The following is a 17,798-nucleotide window of genomic DNA, read 5'->3' on the forward strand; positions in this document are numbered from 1 at the left end:
TTGATTCCTAAATGCAATATTTTGCAACTCTCTAAACTAACATTTTCTTACCATTTTGCTGCAGAATCTGTCACAGAGCTAAGAGCAGAGCTCTGATAGATTTGACAGCTCTCTCAGCACTCCCTCCCTTCTGTAGTCTTAAGGTACTGTCACACTTAGCGATGTACCAGCGATCCCGACCAGCGATATGACGCGGTCAGGATCGCTGGTGCATCGCTAAGTGGTCGCTAGTGAGCTGCCACACAGGCAGATCTCACCAGCGACATCGCTGGGGACGGGGATCGCTACTTACCTGTCACACTAGGCGATCCTGCGTCCTCCCGCCCGGCTCCACGCGTCGCTCATCCTCACAGCAGGAAGCGCCGCAGGAAGCAGACGACGAGAAACGGTCCTGAACGTTCTCGCGCGATCAGCGATAACCAGCGGGGGAGCCGGTCGGAGGTAAGTATCAGACACAGAGATATCGCTAGCAATATCGCTATAACGTCACTAGTTATAGCGATATTGCTAGCGATATCTCTTAGTGTGACATGCCCTTTAGAGATATAAGCAGCCATGTAGAGGGGTGGCTTAGAGTAGATCACTGTGAAGACAGGGATTTCATCAAGTTATTAAGTAAGAGAAGTTCTGGTTTGCACATTATCCATCATCGGCTATAGAAGGGGAAATCATCCCAGGAATGAAGCTGGACTGATGAATCTAGTGAAGACGGCAGCATTCTGATCACACAGACCTCCCATCCAGCCTTTATTACTGGGAGATACTCCCACAAGAAAAGAAAGTCTGTAAGTAAGAACTTAGCTGCAAACTACATATAAGGCCAGGTTCACATTGCGTTAACACAGCCCACTCAACGCATAGCTGTAATCTCAGGAGGTATATGGCTGCAAGTGTTCATGTACCCTGCAGTGCCTCCAGAGGAGAAATAAAGTATTACACACTTCCTATTGGAACCAAAGCCAGAGGTGGCCGGGAGGAAAAAAGTTAATTTTCTCCTGGTAGCCTGGCTTTCAGTGCGGCAGGCGCACAGCTTTAGAACACTATTAACCTGTATATTAAGCTCATATCTGCAGGTTAATAGCATTTGGGGACATTGCAGGTTTCTTTTAAAGTTTACTTTCTTAAAGGTAAAAAATTAATGTGTTTAATTTGTCGACTGTAAAGTTCCTGACAGATTCCCTTTACCATCTAGAGCTTTGTAGCGTTTCTACAGTACAGCATAGTAGATAGATTGTAAGCTTGCGAGCAGGGCCCTCTTTCCTCTTGGTATCTGTTATGATCTATGTGATTATTGTTATGCTGTAATGTCTATCGTCTGTACAAGTCCCCTCTGAAATGTAAAGTGCTGCGGAATATGTCAGCGCTATAGAAATAAAATTATTATTATTATTATTATTATAGTAGTATAGGCTTGAATATTTCAGACAGAAACCAAATGGTAACATACATTTCACGTGTGCCTTAGCTCAGAAGACCGATAACTGGATGGGAGTTCCCGAACTGATGGTCTCCACTGCCATCCAAGGTATTGTCTTCTGTCTCTTGGGAGCTCAACCTCTGCTCATTCTTGGATTTTCTGGACCTCTTCTGGTGTTCGAAGAAGCTTTTTATAAAGTAAGTTATGATTTAGAGAAATTTGTACCTTGTGCTTTTCTTGGGGGGAAACTGTGCAACCTAGAATGTACCAACGTCATGTCACCTGCCAAATACACTGGTATTTGATCCTTTAAAGAGAAAGCTACACTATCTTGTTTTTCAGTTCTGTAAAAGCATGGAGATTGAATACATTGTGGCACGTGTGTGGATCGGATTCTGGATGATTCTCCTTGTCATCATAATAGTGGCCATTGAAGGCAGCTTCCTGGTCCGCTTCATTTCCAGATTCACACAGGAGATCTTTGCCTTTCTTATCTCACTTATCTTTATCTATGAGACATTTGCCAATTTGGCCAAGGTGAGCTTTAAAGTTTATAGAGCTAAACTATTTCAGGCCCAAGAAACTTAAGGCCCTGTTACACGTAGCGATATTGTGAACGATATCATTGCAACGTCACCAGTTTGGTGACGTTGCAATGATGTCAAAACGACATAGTTGCATGTGACACGTGGCAACGATCAGTTGGCTGATCGTTAATCATTGCTTAATGGCCTGGGCCATAAATCTATCGTTGGTCTCCCGCTGGGCAGCTCACATCGCTGTGTGTGACAGCGAGAGACCAACGATCAGCGAGCTCCCAGCGCCATACAGCACACGCTGGGACCTGGTATCCAGGGTAAACAGCGGGTAACTAAGAGCCGCGTGGCGCTTAGATACCCGCTGTTTACCCTGCATTCCAGCTTGCTCGCTGGTCCTGATCGCTGGTGAGTCTGCCTATGTGACAGCTTACAAGCGATCAGCTAACTATGTCCCAGCGATCCCATCCACGTCGGATCGTTGGTGGGATCGCTGGGACATTGAAGCGTGTAACGGGGCCCAGTTTAATTGATTTGAAAGAATTAGATGTTACCATGAGCCTGATTATTGATGAAGCACCAAATCCTAATTTGATTGGGAACTTGATGTCTATGCTCAATACAAATTAAGAGGCCATGACTGTGGACTGGGAGGCAGCTTGCTTTAGCAGAAAGCTTCTCCACTTTTCATTCTAAAATGCTGATCAATGCGTAATAGGTTATATTCCTCAGTCAGTCTAAGTTCTTTGTAATGTCCAAAGGCAGAGGGCGTCCTCTAGAGAGAAGGACACTTTTTAAACTTGACAATTATTAGATAGGAGATTTTGATGTCTATTAGGTTAGCTATTAGTGACAACCCCTTTTAAGAATATATTTCCCACTGATAATTCTAAATTGTTTCATTTTTTTCCAGATTTTCATGGCACATCCTCTCATGGCCCATTACAATGCATCCAGTGTCCATAATACAGATTTACCACAGCCAAACACAGCTCTGCTGTCACTGGTGCTGATGTCTGGAGCTTTCTTCATCGCCTACTTCTTGCGTCAATTCAAAAACAGCAGCTTCTTTCCTGGAAAGGTAAAGTTGTTGTGGTACTATACAATTATAACATGCTCTGGAATGTCATTTCTAAATTATTGTGTGCTATATTTTGAAAATGAAATCAGTTGCAAGCAAAAAAGTCTCAAAGATAATAACCAAACTGGGCCAACTGGTCGAGACATATCAGTTATTCTGATGCAAGAGAACAGGATACTTATCGATCTTTAAGTGGACACATTGGTGCTCAATGTCAAGCGCAGCCGCAAAAGCAACTAATATATTAGGGTGCATAGAAAGAAAGAGAAAAACCTGAGATCCCTATGTGATAAAAATCCTCTTTGCATCCTTTGTAAGCCAACATCTTGAATATAGGATTCAGTTTGGGGTTCCACATTCTAATAGGAATATTAGAAACCTAAGGCAGGCCAAGCCAGGTCCATTCTTGGTCCCATATATATGACCGTCTAACAGTGCCTGTAAAGTGTGAGGTTAAAAACATTGTGCTTATTTAGCATAGAAAAAAATGCCTTTCTTGTGATATAATTTACATGTGTGGTCTACACAAAGAACTAGAATAACTTATTCCTTTCATGGATTTTCCAAAAAAAGGGGGTATTCAGGAGGAAAGGTGTATCTGGCATTTAAATTGGAAAGGGTTCTTTACACTTAGGGTAGACACACTGTGGAATACATAATGACCTGAAATGGCAGATAATAACTAATCATAATAAATAATCTAGCAACAAATGGATAATTGGTCAAAAAAGGTTGAACTTTATGAACCTTTGTCTTTTTTTCAACCTATGTAATTCTCTTTTGTGTGATTAAAGGATGGTGTGGCCATAGCCATAAGAAGGCTGAACTTCACTCAATGGCAGAAATTAAAGGGAAGCTCTTGGGTCGGATAACGCTATTAACCTGTAAATATAGGGCTAATCTTCAGGTTTCTAGAGTTGGGAAAGCGCCTGCCCGGCATATCAAAGGGCGGTACCCTGGAGAAAATGGACGTTATTCCTCTCTTGAGCTGCTGGCTTTCAGTCATAGAGGCGTGCCGACCCAGCTACAGTCACCATTCACAGCACTGTGAGCAGAGGCTATAAGCATGCCCTAGCATGTGACTTACAGCCGACTCTACAGCATGTATGTGCAAAGTAAGCTGTCAGTCAGAGTCCCGCGGCATGCTTACAGCCGCTTCTCACAGTGCTGTGAGTGATGACTGTAGCTGTGCCGCCACACCTGTATGACTGAAAGCCAGCAGCTGCTTGGAGGAATAAAGTTCAATTTCTCCCGAGAGCCACACTTTCAGTACGGCTGGAGGGCACTTTGCTAATGCTATTAACCTGCAAAGTAACTCCATATCTACAGGTTAATATCATTATATGACATGACAGGTTCCCTTTAAGTCTCCAGCAACTTGAAAACCAAGACTAAAAATCTGTTGAAGTGGTTTTTCAAGTGGAAATATCTCACATTCCTAAATTAGTTACTGGTTGCATCTCTGTAAGCTTCACTATGACTCTAGAATTCCCTCTTCTATACGTGTCCTAGGCCCCTCATGAAAGATAACATTAGTGTTTGGCTACACAACATCAAGATATAAAATAATGCACCTTAACAATGTAATAAAAAATTATAGAAAAATGAAACATCAATGGATACTGATTGGGCCAGTCAGTATAAAAAAAAACTTATGTCTAACGTGCCATGATGGTAAGACCAGGATAGATGTTGTGGGAAATACATTCCACCCATAACCCTCAATAATTGCTTTCCAGCTCCGCCGTATAATTGGAGATTTTGGCGTTCCTATTGCAATCCTTATTATGGTTTCGGCTGACTTTTTTATTGAGGATACGTACACAAAGGTCAGTATATTCCTACTGATATACCAGAGTATATCTATCATCTTCACATACACCAATGACATATACGTTATCCATTTCCAGAAACTCGCGCTCCCCAAAGGTATTAGCGTCTCCCTTCCTGCAAACCGGAGTTGGTTCATTTCGCCCATGGGGCTAAACCCAGAAGTCAAGCCTTTCCCCATATGGATGATGTTTGCTTGTGGGATCCCAGCAATATTGGTCTTCATCCTGATCTTTATGGAATCCCAGATTACTACGTAAGGATTCTCTGTAACTAGTCGTGATATTGTCATTTAATTTTACTTATATTTCTACATAAATGGCTGTGACAACCTTTTATGCATAATTTATAAATAAAAATAAGCTTTTTTTCTCCCAACAGAAACAACACCAATCTTGTCTGGTATTGCAGTTCAGTCCTATTTACTTGAATGGAGCTGAGCTGCACTACCAGACACAGCCCATTGGCAAGAGTGGCGCTGTTTTTGGTCTAAGAAATATTTCTGTCTATAGATGAAATGTTATCATATATATTCCCTGTGTTCAGATGCTGACATTACTCTCCTTCAGGCTCATCGTCAGCAAACCAGAAAGAAAAGCTGTGAAAGGTTCTGGATTTCACTTGGACCTTCTGTTGATTGTGGGCATGGGGGGGATATGTGCTCTCTTTGGAATGCCCTGGCTCAGTGCAACCACAGTCCGAACAGTCAGCCATGCCAATGCTCTCACTGTCATGTCCAAGGGAGGAAAACCTCAAATAGAGCGCGTTATTGAGCAACGAGTCAGCGGTCTCTTGGTGGCTGTTCTTGTGGGTATGTATAAGACTGAATAATGTCTATATGCCTCAATGTGGGGGGATTTAGGAAACTGTCAAAACGAAAAACTATTTATATTGTCAATAACAACCAATCAAAGTGCAACTTGCATTTCTCATGGTGCTTTTAAAAAATGAAAGCTGTGCTGCTATTGGTTGCTATTGGGTTGCTATGGGCTGTTGGTTGCTATGGGCATCTTCCCCATATATTTAGTTCTTTCACTCCATGCTAAAACGGTACTGAAACTTAGAAAAGGAGAATCTGAATATCTAGTATATCTCAAAGTTCCTGGTCCCAATGGAGAATCTGTAACAGGCCCCCACCTTACATGCGCCATCTTTTATGCCATTGCTATATGACACCTGTGGGCCCCATCAGGCACCAGGAGATGTGACCGCTGCATGGTAGATACCCCATGTGATATTAAAGGGATTCTCCAGGAATAGAAAAGAAGATACAGAAATAAAATAACATTATAAATTCCAATATGCCTCTAAACTGTGACACAACCCATTCTGACTGAGGAAGTGCCACACATTGGGGGGAGCCATATCAGTGTTGTTCTAACAATGTCGGCACTTTGTCTCCCGGCAGTCACGTGACTAATATGTCAGACGGCCATATTTTTGGTCCGAGTGCTATCTGACAAAACATCGGATTGCACTCGGACCAATATTAGTCTATGGGGCCGCGCACATGTCCCATTTTTTTTTTTACCTCGGACTGGGTCTGTTTGAAGAAAAATCGCAATATGCATGATTTGTATCCGTAAATCGTATCGCACTCTGCCATAGAAGTCAGTGGGACTGTCAAAAAAACTGGACCACACATCCGAGTGCGATTTAAACAGACTGACAGAATGGAGAAGACGGAGACATTTTTTTCTTCCATTTTCTCCTCATGTGAGAGAATTGGATCACACTCTGCTCAAACTCTGATCAGTGTGACAAGATTTTCTCAGATGGGATAAAATATGGTCTTGTGACCCTATAAAGAGTTTTTCAGCATTGGGAGTCAGAAAACCTTATGACTTTACTATATGTGTCTTCGATCTTGAGAGCTTGGTAACGAGGGGCTACTGAACGCCAGGGTGGGTTAGGTAGCCACCCTGTCTAGCTCAGGGTATCTGGATACAGCACTAGGGTAGCGAGTTAAGTGTTTTTCTGATTAGGAAGGGCCAAGCTAGAACTTTATTTCGAGGAGTCTAGTGAATGGTGTGCCAACCCCGGTAAGGGTGACCACCATCTTCCTGCACCCACATTAGGCTCTTGAGTCACTAGATCCATATAGTGGAATCAGTTGTTACGATGAATGCAGCAGGTTCTGAATGAAGAGTCCATTATATAGTCAGGTGAATACTTCAACTGTGTCATAGAAATGTATGTAATGCTATGCTTATAAAGAAAACCTGTGTTAACCTTTTAATTACATGTCCTCAGTCCATCCTCATAATGCCATAAATCACATCCCGCTTGTATCTACAAAGTGTGACCTCCTGTCCTCATATTCCATTGCCACTGACAACAAACAAGGCGAGCCGACATTGACCCTGGGGGTATTCAGCTATAGAGAATGTGCAGCACCAGGGATGGGGGAGGATGTGGAAAAATGGGTCAGGCATTGAAAGGAAGGACGCATGGAGTGTGAGATACATAGAGGACACACATACTGTACAGGGAATGGAGGAGAGGCTTGAGGTCATGTAATGTAACAAGTAATTTATCTATGAAAGATGGCACTGGCACTGCAGAAAAAAATCTGAAGTAATTGACATTTTCGACACCCCAAGCCCACCATATACAGGACTGTAATAGTCCATAATATGCTCCATCACTATATGTGTACATGTATTGGGGGCTAGTCAAGGTTTGTGGGCCTCTTCCCCTATAATTTTGAAAAGTAGAATGCTATAGAAATTAGGTACCTACTGTATATAAGAAGGTTCTATCCTATATCACAATCACAGCAGCACTGTAAGGACTGGGTTCAGATTGCGTAATGAAAACCTGTTCATTGTGGGGCACCAGGGGCCTGTCACACTCTAGCTTAAGCTTAAATCAGATTAATAAAAGCATGTTATTTTCCAAAATCAATGCCACACCTCTCCACAAGTAATATGTGGTATTGCAGCTTGGTCACATTCACTTTACTGGAGCTGAGCTGCAATACTGGACAAAACCTATAGACAGGTGTGGTGCTACTTCTAGAAGAATGGCCATGTTTTTTGGAATCATATAAAACCCCTTTATTTTGGCCCTGATATGTATGATGGGCTTGGCGCACTGAAAATAAGGCGGATCAGAAGATGAGGTCTCAGAAGTCTCTTTAGTTTTGTGTATATTTGCATACTACAGTGGGAGATGGAGACCATCGTAATTGTAATATCGTAATGTATGAATGTATATGTACGGTATGTCTCTTTCCAGGTGTCTCCATATTGATGGAGCCAGTTCTGTCCCTCATCCCGCTGGCTGTTTTATTTGGCATTTTCCTGTACATGGGGGTCACCTCACTGAATGGAATACAGCTGTTCGACCGGATCCTACTCACCTTGAAGCCCCCAAAATATCATCCTAAGGAACCCTATGTAACACGGGTGAGTAATGCCAGGAGAAAAACGTCATCTTCGAGATTTGGATTGTGGATGGTCTTTGTGCTCAATGGGAGGAGACCTGTGCTAAATTGGAGGTCCCTCTTACAGATTTTACATTGATGTATAGGTGCTTTCTTTGATGCTTTTGGCTATGGCTTGTCATGGTCAAAAGAAAGGTCATGGAAGCAGATGGAGGAAGGAGCAATGACATGGGAAGTAAAGGAACGGTCAGTTGCTAAAAATATTTTTGGTTTTTTTTCCATGGTGTAAATGCTGTTGCTTCTTCTGAATCTGATATTTCTTGTTCTTGCTCCTCCTTGATCCTGAGATATAGCCCTGTATGTAAATCTAGTCTTTTATCCAAATGCGCCTGGTCCTCATCAAGACTCCCAATAGATTTGAGGACCACGCCTAGTTAGCTATCGTAAAGGATGACATCGGAGAGATCACACAGAATGCAACCGCTGCCACCATATGTGATGAACCGGCACTTCGCCACCCCGCCTGACGTCACTATTACGTCAGACGGATCACGTACTGCGGACTCCCCTCTTTCACCAACATGATGTTCTGCACCCCATGGGGAGACGGAAGGTCAGCTTGGTACAATTTTACACAGATGCCCCCTGTCCACACGGGCCCAAGGAGGCACAGGGAGTGAGAGGATGTGTCCCACGCAGTCATTGATGTGGCATTACATTGACTCACAACCCTGACAGGCTGAGAGGCCCTTTCACTAGTACCAGTGAAACAGAGAGCTGCCAACTCAGTAGAACCACCACAAGCTCCTTGTTAGATATAAGCGCAGTCCATGGGGTTATTTTGGGCCAGAAACCAGCCCCGGTAGCATGAAAAGTTAAGCCAAGAAACGAACGTGTGATTCGTGGATCGAGATAAAAAACAGTCCAAGGTTAAATTATTTATTTAATCGCCTTACTTGCACACTAGACAATACACTATATGCACAATGGTTATAATGTTTATTATGGTTCCCTTATAGTTATTGGACCACGAGTGTAAAGCAGGTACATGCTATTGTACAGACATTGGAAATTATATGCTTTATTTTTCTTTGCAGGTTAAGACTTGGCGTATGCATGTATTCACCCTAGTGCAGACGATCTGCCTGATTGCTTTGTTTGCTGTGATGTTCACTCCTGCCTCCCTGGCACTTCCCTTCGTCCTCATCCTTACTGTGCCAGTCCGCCTGTTCTTGTTGCCTCGCATTTTCACAAGCCTGGAGCTCAAATGTGTAAGTATTCAAGAAAGCCATATAATGAGCAAACAGGATTAAAGATATTTGACGATGTCACAAATGATTATTGGGCTTCCACATACTACACTTATTTGGTGCCACCATGAACGATACTTTCTACTGTGACCCTATGTAAACCACTAATGATGAAGGGGTCTAAGACAGCTGGATAAATGTGTATTGCCCAAAACTGCAAATAGGTTGCAGTCCATTAAAACTCGTTTTTTGTTAGTACCGTAATGTTGTAGCTTTTCCATATTGACAACATGTGGTCACCACATTGACCCTGCCTGGTATCAGTGTAAGGAGATGGACATACTGCCCACATTCCCGCTTGAAGACACAAGTATTGTTATGATGTATAATATGAATTGAGATATGTGTTATTGGTGATAATGCTGTGTTTTGCCGTACAGTAGAGAGAGTTAGGGTTAATGTTTGGGACTAGCTCAGAGTGGGAAGGGATACGGTGAAGGCACAGAGACAGTTTCTTGTGAGGACGTCAGATAGGGAGCAGTGCGCGTCGGAAGCAGACATAAGGTCTGGAAATTAAGCAGTTCTGCATGCTGTACGTGTCCCAAAGTGAGAGGAGACCAAGAAAGTGGTTAGCGTGAACTGGGGTAAAGAGGAAGGAAAACTGACAAAAGAACAGACTAGTCAACCAGAGATGGGTCTTGGGAGAGGACGCCTAGCAGTATGGCCCGAGTTTATAACTTAGAAAGGTAATGGGTCAGGACGGGTCAAAGAACGTGAGACAAAGAGAGTGCCCCGGGCGAGAATTCCAAGGTGTCAGTAGCAGAGAAGCTAAGTACTGGCCATATTGGCAAACTAGTTCCCTTGAGGGGTAGAGAATAGGACTCTCATTAACTGGACTGTAGTACTGAGATGGGTTGTGGTCAAGGTGAAACAGTGGAAATAGAGAATATTGTGAAGGAAACATTTATCAAGTTGTGTACTTGCTACCTGTTGCACATAATCCCCACCAAGTTATCGTTCAGTAAAAAGGTTATTTTTAACTTGTGGTCTCCCTCATTGAACTGTTTAACATTTGGTCTTGGCGAACCCAAGTCATCGGTAAAATGTGGCCTGCAAAGGTCTAACACCCCTGTACACAAAGTTCACACATCCAACCAGGACTCCCACTTTCATGTAACGTGTCGGGAGTGCAAGAGACGAGTACCTCGCCCACGGCTACCTCCCCGCGCCACGATACATCAGTACTACCTATTTTTTACTTATTGCTTCTTCCTGTATGTGTTGTATTTGATGACCATGATGGACAATCTCAGCCTGCCATGATGGCATTACTATGAACGTTACATCTTAGCGGTGGGCCGCGATTGACCACCTTGCTCATGTTGTCAACATAAAAAACAGAATTGGGTTACTCAGTTGAGTTTTTAGCTGGACTGTTAATAATTGTGTACTTTTTGTGTAGTTGTGGGACTTAGCCCATGTGAGTACTTTGGGGCTCTTTAAGAGAGAGAAAGGGCCCAGATAGGTGGTCACAAATCCTAATATATTAAATGGAGTCTGTCACAGCAAAAATGTACATTAAACTAGCTGTACCATTGTAACTGCTATTCGTACAGTGCCTGAGAAAGTGACCTTTAATTCAATTCTAAATGAGTGGGCTTCAGTGCACTCTTGGCATTGCCAAGTCGTCAATGTGCTGTTCTGTCCCCTTAATTTGCATTTTAGGAATTTGTCCAGACAAAGCAAGTGCTACCCTAACTGAGCCCACATGTCTACGGTATGTGCACCGACACTGCCTGAGCCTGGCTGAGTGCACACCATGTCAGTATGAGCACTAACAGTGAGGGTGGACCGTCACTGGATCTGATACTGTGTGCAAGCGGGTGGACGCAATCAGTGGCAGGGGCGTAACTATAATAGGTGTAGGGGTTGCAATTGCACCAGGGTCCTCGAGGCCTATGGGGCCCAAAATGTCCCTTCGCCCATATGATAAGACCTATTATTATTGAAGATTTGTAATGATTGGGGGCCCCATTGGAGCTTTTTCATCAGGACCGACAAGCTTCAAGTTACCCCACTGGTCTGTGGGCACATGCTGAGTCCATGCAGCACTCACTTGCTCTGGACAAGTCCCTAAAATCCAATGCTCTGAACAAGTGAGCTTGTTAATTCAAAGTGTCTCAAAGTCCTTGAAATGCAAATTGAGGGAGTTTAGCAATAGAATCCTTGGCCTCCAGGAAAATGATTTATTATTATTATTTGTGAGTTATTTTCTCCGACACCATACCACTGACATTTACAGTGCTAATATTATTTTTATAGCGGCTATGTCCCCAATATCACAGTACAGATAGTTAAAAGGGAATTATCCAAGTTTGGCACGAATGTCTGAATTCTCCCTGTGACAACAAACTTCTGAATCCTCACATTGTGCACTGTCAGGATTCACCGATGCTGATGGCGCGACCGGAGATTGGCGAGATACATACTTCCAACCACATTCCATCTAGACTTTTGTCCTCACTCAATGCACTTGTATTGGGCAAGGGCTGCGCATGTCTAGTCCGAATGTAGCCAAGAGTTTGCATATCACATACTTGACTATCCACTCCTAGCACTGAAGAATCCTGACAGTGTGCATTGTTAGAATTCACAAGTCTGCAGTCACATACACTTTTATTCCAAACCTGGACAACTCCTTTTGGAGGTAGCAGACTCCCAAACAAACAAATATATTGAATTAACTCTAGGATGTCTGCCATCACTATTTCTCTTTTCAGCTGGATTCAGATGACGCTTCTGTCAACCTGGAAGAAGAGGAAGGTCAAGATGTCTATAATGAAGTCCAGATGCCTGTCTAGTCGAGCGCTATGTCTTGACCCTGCGTAATGCTGCCATCACCTATAGCCATTTTCTAATAGACCATCCTTAGAGCCCACGGGATCATGTAATACAAGTATTGAGAACCTTGAGGAGTTCTCCGTCCATAGCTATGCAACTTTCTGACCGTGATTTTTTAAATATGTTTTATAATGCACTATTTTCATATGTGACTAAGAAAAAAAAGGAGCAAAAAACCCTGTCATTTTAGATTTTTACAAATTATTATTTTTATTTTCTTATTGAGAACTCTTTTATTAATTTATAGGGAAAACATGGCCAAGTTCTTTCAGAAACGTCTCCACTCTATAGACTGCTTCTAGTATTTTACCTGAGCTCCATGTAAATAATTGGATGTGTTGCCATACCAGGCATGTCCTAAATACAAGAGTGGTGCTGTTTCTGAAGGAAAAGAGCTAGTTTTTTTATTATCTGCTTTTTATTTTTGACTATTATTTTTTTAAATCCCTCTTAGAATCTCATTGCTTATTTTAATGCTGCTTTTCATTTAAAGGAACACTGGGCACAACGCTTACATGGGGCTATGCCTAATGCGGAGCCTGAGAGGGTGCAGCATGACGCAGGGAGGCAAAAACACCAAGGAAAACCCCTTTAGTCATTATTAGGCCTAGTCCATATGTATCATTTGTCTGATGAGCTCCTTTAAGGCTAATGTGCTTTGCTTTATTAAAAAAAAAAAAATAATAATAAAAAATAATAATATACAAATCTGTAAATATGCTTAAAAATATTATTTTTAGATATAATTATTAAAATATTCCCCTCAAGAACAAAATCCTGTTTAATTATGCACTGAAGATGCCGGAGTGTTTTAAAACTGATCATGAAAAAATAGGAAATGTTTATTTGGACGCAAGGAATGTGCCTTTTGAATAAACTGAAATAATTTTTGTATTATTTTAATGTTTTTCGTAAGAGAAATGTTGTTTTTGTGGCAATTTGATGCTTTGCAGAACTGGATATTATAATATCTGAGAAAAAAAAAAGTAATTTTATACAAATAATAAAAATATTTGACTAAAACCTGTATGTTCTACTTCCATTTATTAAAAAAAAATCTGGTAAACCAGGAAGGGCTGACAAAATGGGTACTTGCCCAGGGATCTCATTTCTTTAGGGGGGTCTCAAGGAGAAAACTTGAATTAACATTTAAGCTCTATGATAAACAGGAGGTCAATTTTCTGTGTACGAAAGGGGGGCATTGCTGAATGACTATACGCACACGAGGACAATTGTTGGGATTTGTTTGACGCACTATACACTGACTGCTTTTGAGGATCTTTTGGGACTACTGGAAATAAGAGTGACCACTGGAGACCATAAGGGTTCCTTCAGATGTCCGACTTTCTCACGTATGAGAAAAAAGGACAGATTATTTTTAAAACACTGATCAGAGTGTTGTCAGAGTGTCATCTGTTTTTCTCGAACATGGAGAAAAAAAAATTCTTCGTCTTCTTCTTTCTGGCAATTTTTGAAAATTGGAACTTACTTGAATTACATCCGAATACGGTCTGCTTTTCTCTCATGGATCCAGAGACTTGCATTACCGATTTTGATCAAGCACTCGCATCAAAATAGGATTTGTCTCCAAGATTTTCCGCCGACCTCTCAGTCTGTGAAACATCACAGACAGGTGACTGGCCCCATAGACTATCACAGGTGCGAGTGCTATCTGTGGAAAACATGGCTAGCGCTTGTACATGATAATCGGACGTCTGAATGAGGCCTAACATGCAGCACCAAAGCTATGACACATGCCCTGGTGCCTGCTGCTGACAACACCTCTGGGTGGCACTGTTATACTGATCACTCTATTGGGCCCTCCCCACACTGAGTATGATAACAACATGCCACTATACGCTCAATTCTCACCGGCGTCATCGGTTCTGGTTTTACAGGATTTACGATGATTTACGCACCTGTTATTTTTCCACATTACTTGTTCTGCTGGACTTTTTTAAATGTTGTGCTGTCTTAAAGGCAAATGAAAATGATGACCTATTATTCTGATAGGCCGTCATCACTATTAGATTGGTGGGGATCAAACACTTGGCAGAGTCCTTTCTGTATATAGCAGTTTTAGTTTTAGTATTTCAATCCCATTTGTTTTGGCTCTATAGGTCTCTCAGTACCTGATTTTCTGTAGTGAAATGCTGCTGCCGTCTGGAGGGCGCTGCACCGGCCCAGTAGTGTGTTCTCTTGTATGGGCTTTACTTTCCAAGGAGAGTGAGCAAAGACTTCAAGAGATGGAAGTCTATACAGTGCACAATCAGCAAGATCATAGAGGAACCTACCAGGGCTAGCAATCCTAGAAAATAAGTGTCCCCAAAAAGGCACTCTAAGGAGAAAATGGAAGGAGGTGATATGTACCAGGGCAACATTAATCATGCCAGTTATTAAAATATGATGACCTTTATTAAATACAAATCACCCTGACAAAGCATTTGTGAAACGTGTCTGGTGTTTGGTGGATGAGACTACTCTCTATTTATACTTGTTACCTCTTATTCCCTAGTGGATTATACTAATTTTTCTTATATTGACTCTCTTGCATAGATACAGGTGCATCTCACAAAATTAGAATATCATCAAAAAGTTAATTTATTTCAGTTCTTCAATACAAAAAGTGAAATTGATATATAGAGTCATTACAAACAGAGTGATCTATTTCCTGTGTTTATTTCTGTTAATGTTGATGATTATGGCTTACAGCCAATTAAATCCCCAAGAGTCATTATATCAGTAAATTAGAATACTTTAACACCAACTTGAAAAATTATTTTAAAATCTGAAATGTTGGCTTACTGAAATGTATGTTCAGTAAATGCACTTAATACTTGGTCGGGGCTCCTTTGGCATCAATTATTGCATCAATGCAGCGTGGCATGGAGGCGATCAGCCTGTGGCACTGCTGAGGTGTTATGGAAGCCCAGGTTGCTTTGATAGCAGCCTTCAGCTCATCTGCATTGTTGGGTCTGGTGTCTCTCATCTTCCTCTTGACAATACCCCATAGATACTCTATGAGTTAAGGTCAGGTGAGTTTGCCGGCCAATCAATCACAGTAATACTGTTGTTTTTAAACCAGGTATTGGTACTTTTGGCAGTGTGGACAGGTGCCAAGTCCTGCTGGAGAATGAAATTTCCATCTCCAAAAAGCTTGTAGGCAGAGGGAAGCATGAAGTGCTCTAAAATTTCCTGGTAGATGGCTGCGCTGACTTTGGTCTTGATAAAACACAGTGGACCGACACCAGCAGATGGCATGGCTCCCGAAACGATCATTGATTGTGGAAACTTCAAACTAGACCTTGGAAATCAAGGTCCCAGAGTCTGGATGTAGAGTGGAGAGACCACAATCCAAGCTGCTTGAGGTCTAATGTGAAGTTTCCACAATCAGTGATGGTTTGGGGAGCTATATTTTACCATAAAACTCTATATTGGTCTCATCTGTCCACAAGAAGCTTTCACAAAAGGATTTTTGCTTACATAAATTTTCACAAACGGCAGTCTAGCTTTTTTATGTCTCTACTACCTGAAGCGCCCGGCGCTGCCCGGGCATAGTAACTAACTGTGGTTAGTTATAACAAATTATAATTATCCTCCATCCCATAGTCCCGTGCCCATATACCCATCATACATATCCACGATCCCATAGGCCCGTGCCCATATACCCATCATACATATCCTCCATCCCATAGTCGAGTGCCCATATACCCATCACACATCCTCCATCCCATAGTCCCATGCCCATATACCCATCTTACATATTCTCCATCCCATAGTCCCATGCCCATATACCATCATACATATCCGCCATCCCATAGTCGAGTGCCCATATACCCATCACACATTCTTCATCTAATAGTCCCATGCCCATATACCCATCATACATATCCTCCATCCCATAGTCGCGTGCCCATATACCCATCATACATATCCGCCATCCCATAGTCCCGTGCCCATATACCCATCACACATCCTCCATCCCATAGTCCCGTGCCCATATACCCGTCATACATATCCTCCATCCCATAGTCCAGTGCCCATATATACCCATCACACATCCTTCATCCCATAGTCAACCATTATGACATCATAATGAGCGGCGGGGCTTTCAAACTATGATGACATCAGCGTCGCCATGGCAACCATTATGACATCATTATGAGGGGCGGGGTTTGATACACACACACTTTTTCCCCATTATGTAGATAGGGGCAAAATTGTTTGGTGAATTGGAACGCGCTCTCGGGGTCCAGACGTGTGACTGTGCCAAATTTTGTGGCTGTAGCTGCGACAGTGCGGATGCCAATCCCGGACATACGCACACACATACATACATACATACATACGTACACACATTGAGCTTTATATATTAGATATCAGCATTGGGGTCCACCTGGGTTTCCTGCTGTAGTGTTTCATTTAGTTCAAATGTCGACAAATGACACTGATACATCCTGTACCTGCAGGACAGCTTGAATTTCTTTGGAACTTCATTGAGGCTGCTTATCCACCATCTGGACAATCCTGCGTTGCAACCTTTAATCAATTTTTCTCTCCCGTCCATGGGTTGTAAACTTCTTGATTATGTTGCGCACATTGGACAAAGGAACATCTAGATCTCTGGAGACGGGCTTGTAACCTCAGGCAGTTCTCTTTTTCTTTCTTTACTCCATTCTTAGTGTGGCAAACAGAGACACACAATGCAAAGATTGAGTTAACTTCTCCCTTTTTATCTATTTTCAGGTGTGATTTTCATATTGTCCACACCTGTTGCTTGCCACTGTTGAGGTTGAACAAGCATCACATGCTTGAAACAAAGTTGTTTACCCACAATTTTAGAAAGGCGCCAAGAATTTTGTTCCACCCATTTTGTGGATTTTGTGTGAAATTTTTTAATTTGCTTTTTTCTCTGATTTTTTTGTGTTGTTCCAAAACACACAAAGGAAATAAATGTGTATATCATTTTCTGGATCAATTTCAAGGGTGCCAACACTTTTGGCCATAACTGTATTTATATGTTTCTGAACACTAATTCATACTTATTTTTACTCTATTTATTTGCGATTTATAGATTGTATTTTGTGCTAATGAGATTCCCATGAGGTGCTCACCCACCAATTTTAATCCTCTGTTGAATCGCTGGGATTATCTCTATACTGTTGTTTTTCTGACTGGTAATTTATTAAAGTTTATGATATTTTAATAATTGGCATGATTAATGTTGTCCTAGCGCATGTCGACCTTTTCGGTTTTCTCAACACGATAGAGGGAGGAACTTCTGAGTAAAGGCAGCAAGAAGGGGGTGCTAGAAATTGGAGGAGGAAGGGTACAATAATGACACATTTGCTGTTAATTTACAGTATGATATACATGTAGTGTGTAGAAGATGCAC

General features: G+C 42.0%; 1 protein-coding gene across 7 annotated transcripts in view; it reads left to right on the forward strand.

Moving 5' to 3' along the window:
• The window catches only part of SLC4A1 (solute carrier family 4 member 1 (Diego blood group)), a 42,429-nt gene extending 29,003 nt beyond the window's left edge, over window positions 1–13,426 (forward strand). For all 7 annotated transcript variants that reach the window (XM_073572751.1, XM_073572755.1, XM_073572749.1 and 4 more), the window contains 9 exons: window positions 1,466–1,614; window positions 1,760–1,954; window positions 2,867–3,034; window positions 4,774–4,863; window positions 4,945–5,120; window positions 5,434–5,675; window positions 8,105–8,274; window positions 9,350–9,523; window positions 12,283–13,426. In XM_073572751.1, coding sequence (XP_073428852.1) covers window positions 1,466–1,614; window positions 1,760–1,954; window positions 2,867–3,034; window positions 4,774–4,863; window positions 4,945–5,120; window positions 5,434–5,675; window positions 8,105–8,274; window positions 9,350–9,523; window positions 12,283–12,363 — 1,445 coding nt within the window. In that variant the 3' untranslated portion in view covers window positions 12,364–13,426. The remainder of the gene's footprint in view (window positions 1–1,465; window positions 1,615–1,759; window positions 1,955–2,866; window positions 3,035–4,773; window positions 4,864–4,944; window positions 5,121–5,433; window positions 5,676–8,104; window positions 8,275–9,349; window positions 9,524–12,282) is intronic.
• The last annotated feature ends 4,372 nt before the right edge of the window (window positions 13,427–17,798 follow it).

This window comes from Dendrobates tinctorius, unplaced genomic scaffold, assembly GCF_039654945.1.
Source record: "Dendrobates tinctorius isolate UK_male_01 unplaced genomic scaffold, ASM3965494v1 ptg000032l, whole genome shotgun sequence".
In the NCBI taxonomy this organism is placed as follows: domain Eukaryota; kingdom Metazoa; phylum Chordata; class Amphibia; order Anura; family Dendrobatidae; genus Dendrobates; species Dendrobates tinctorius.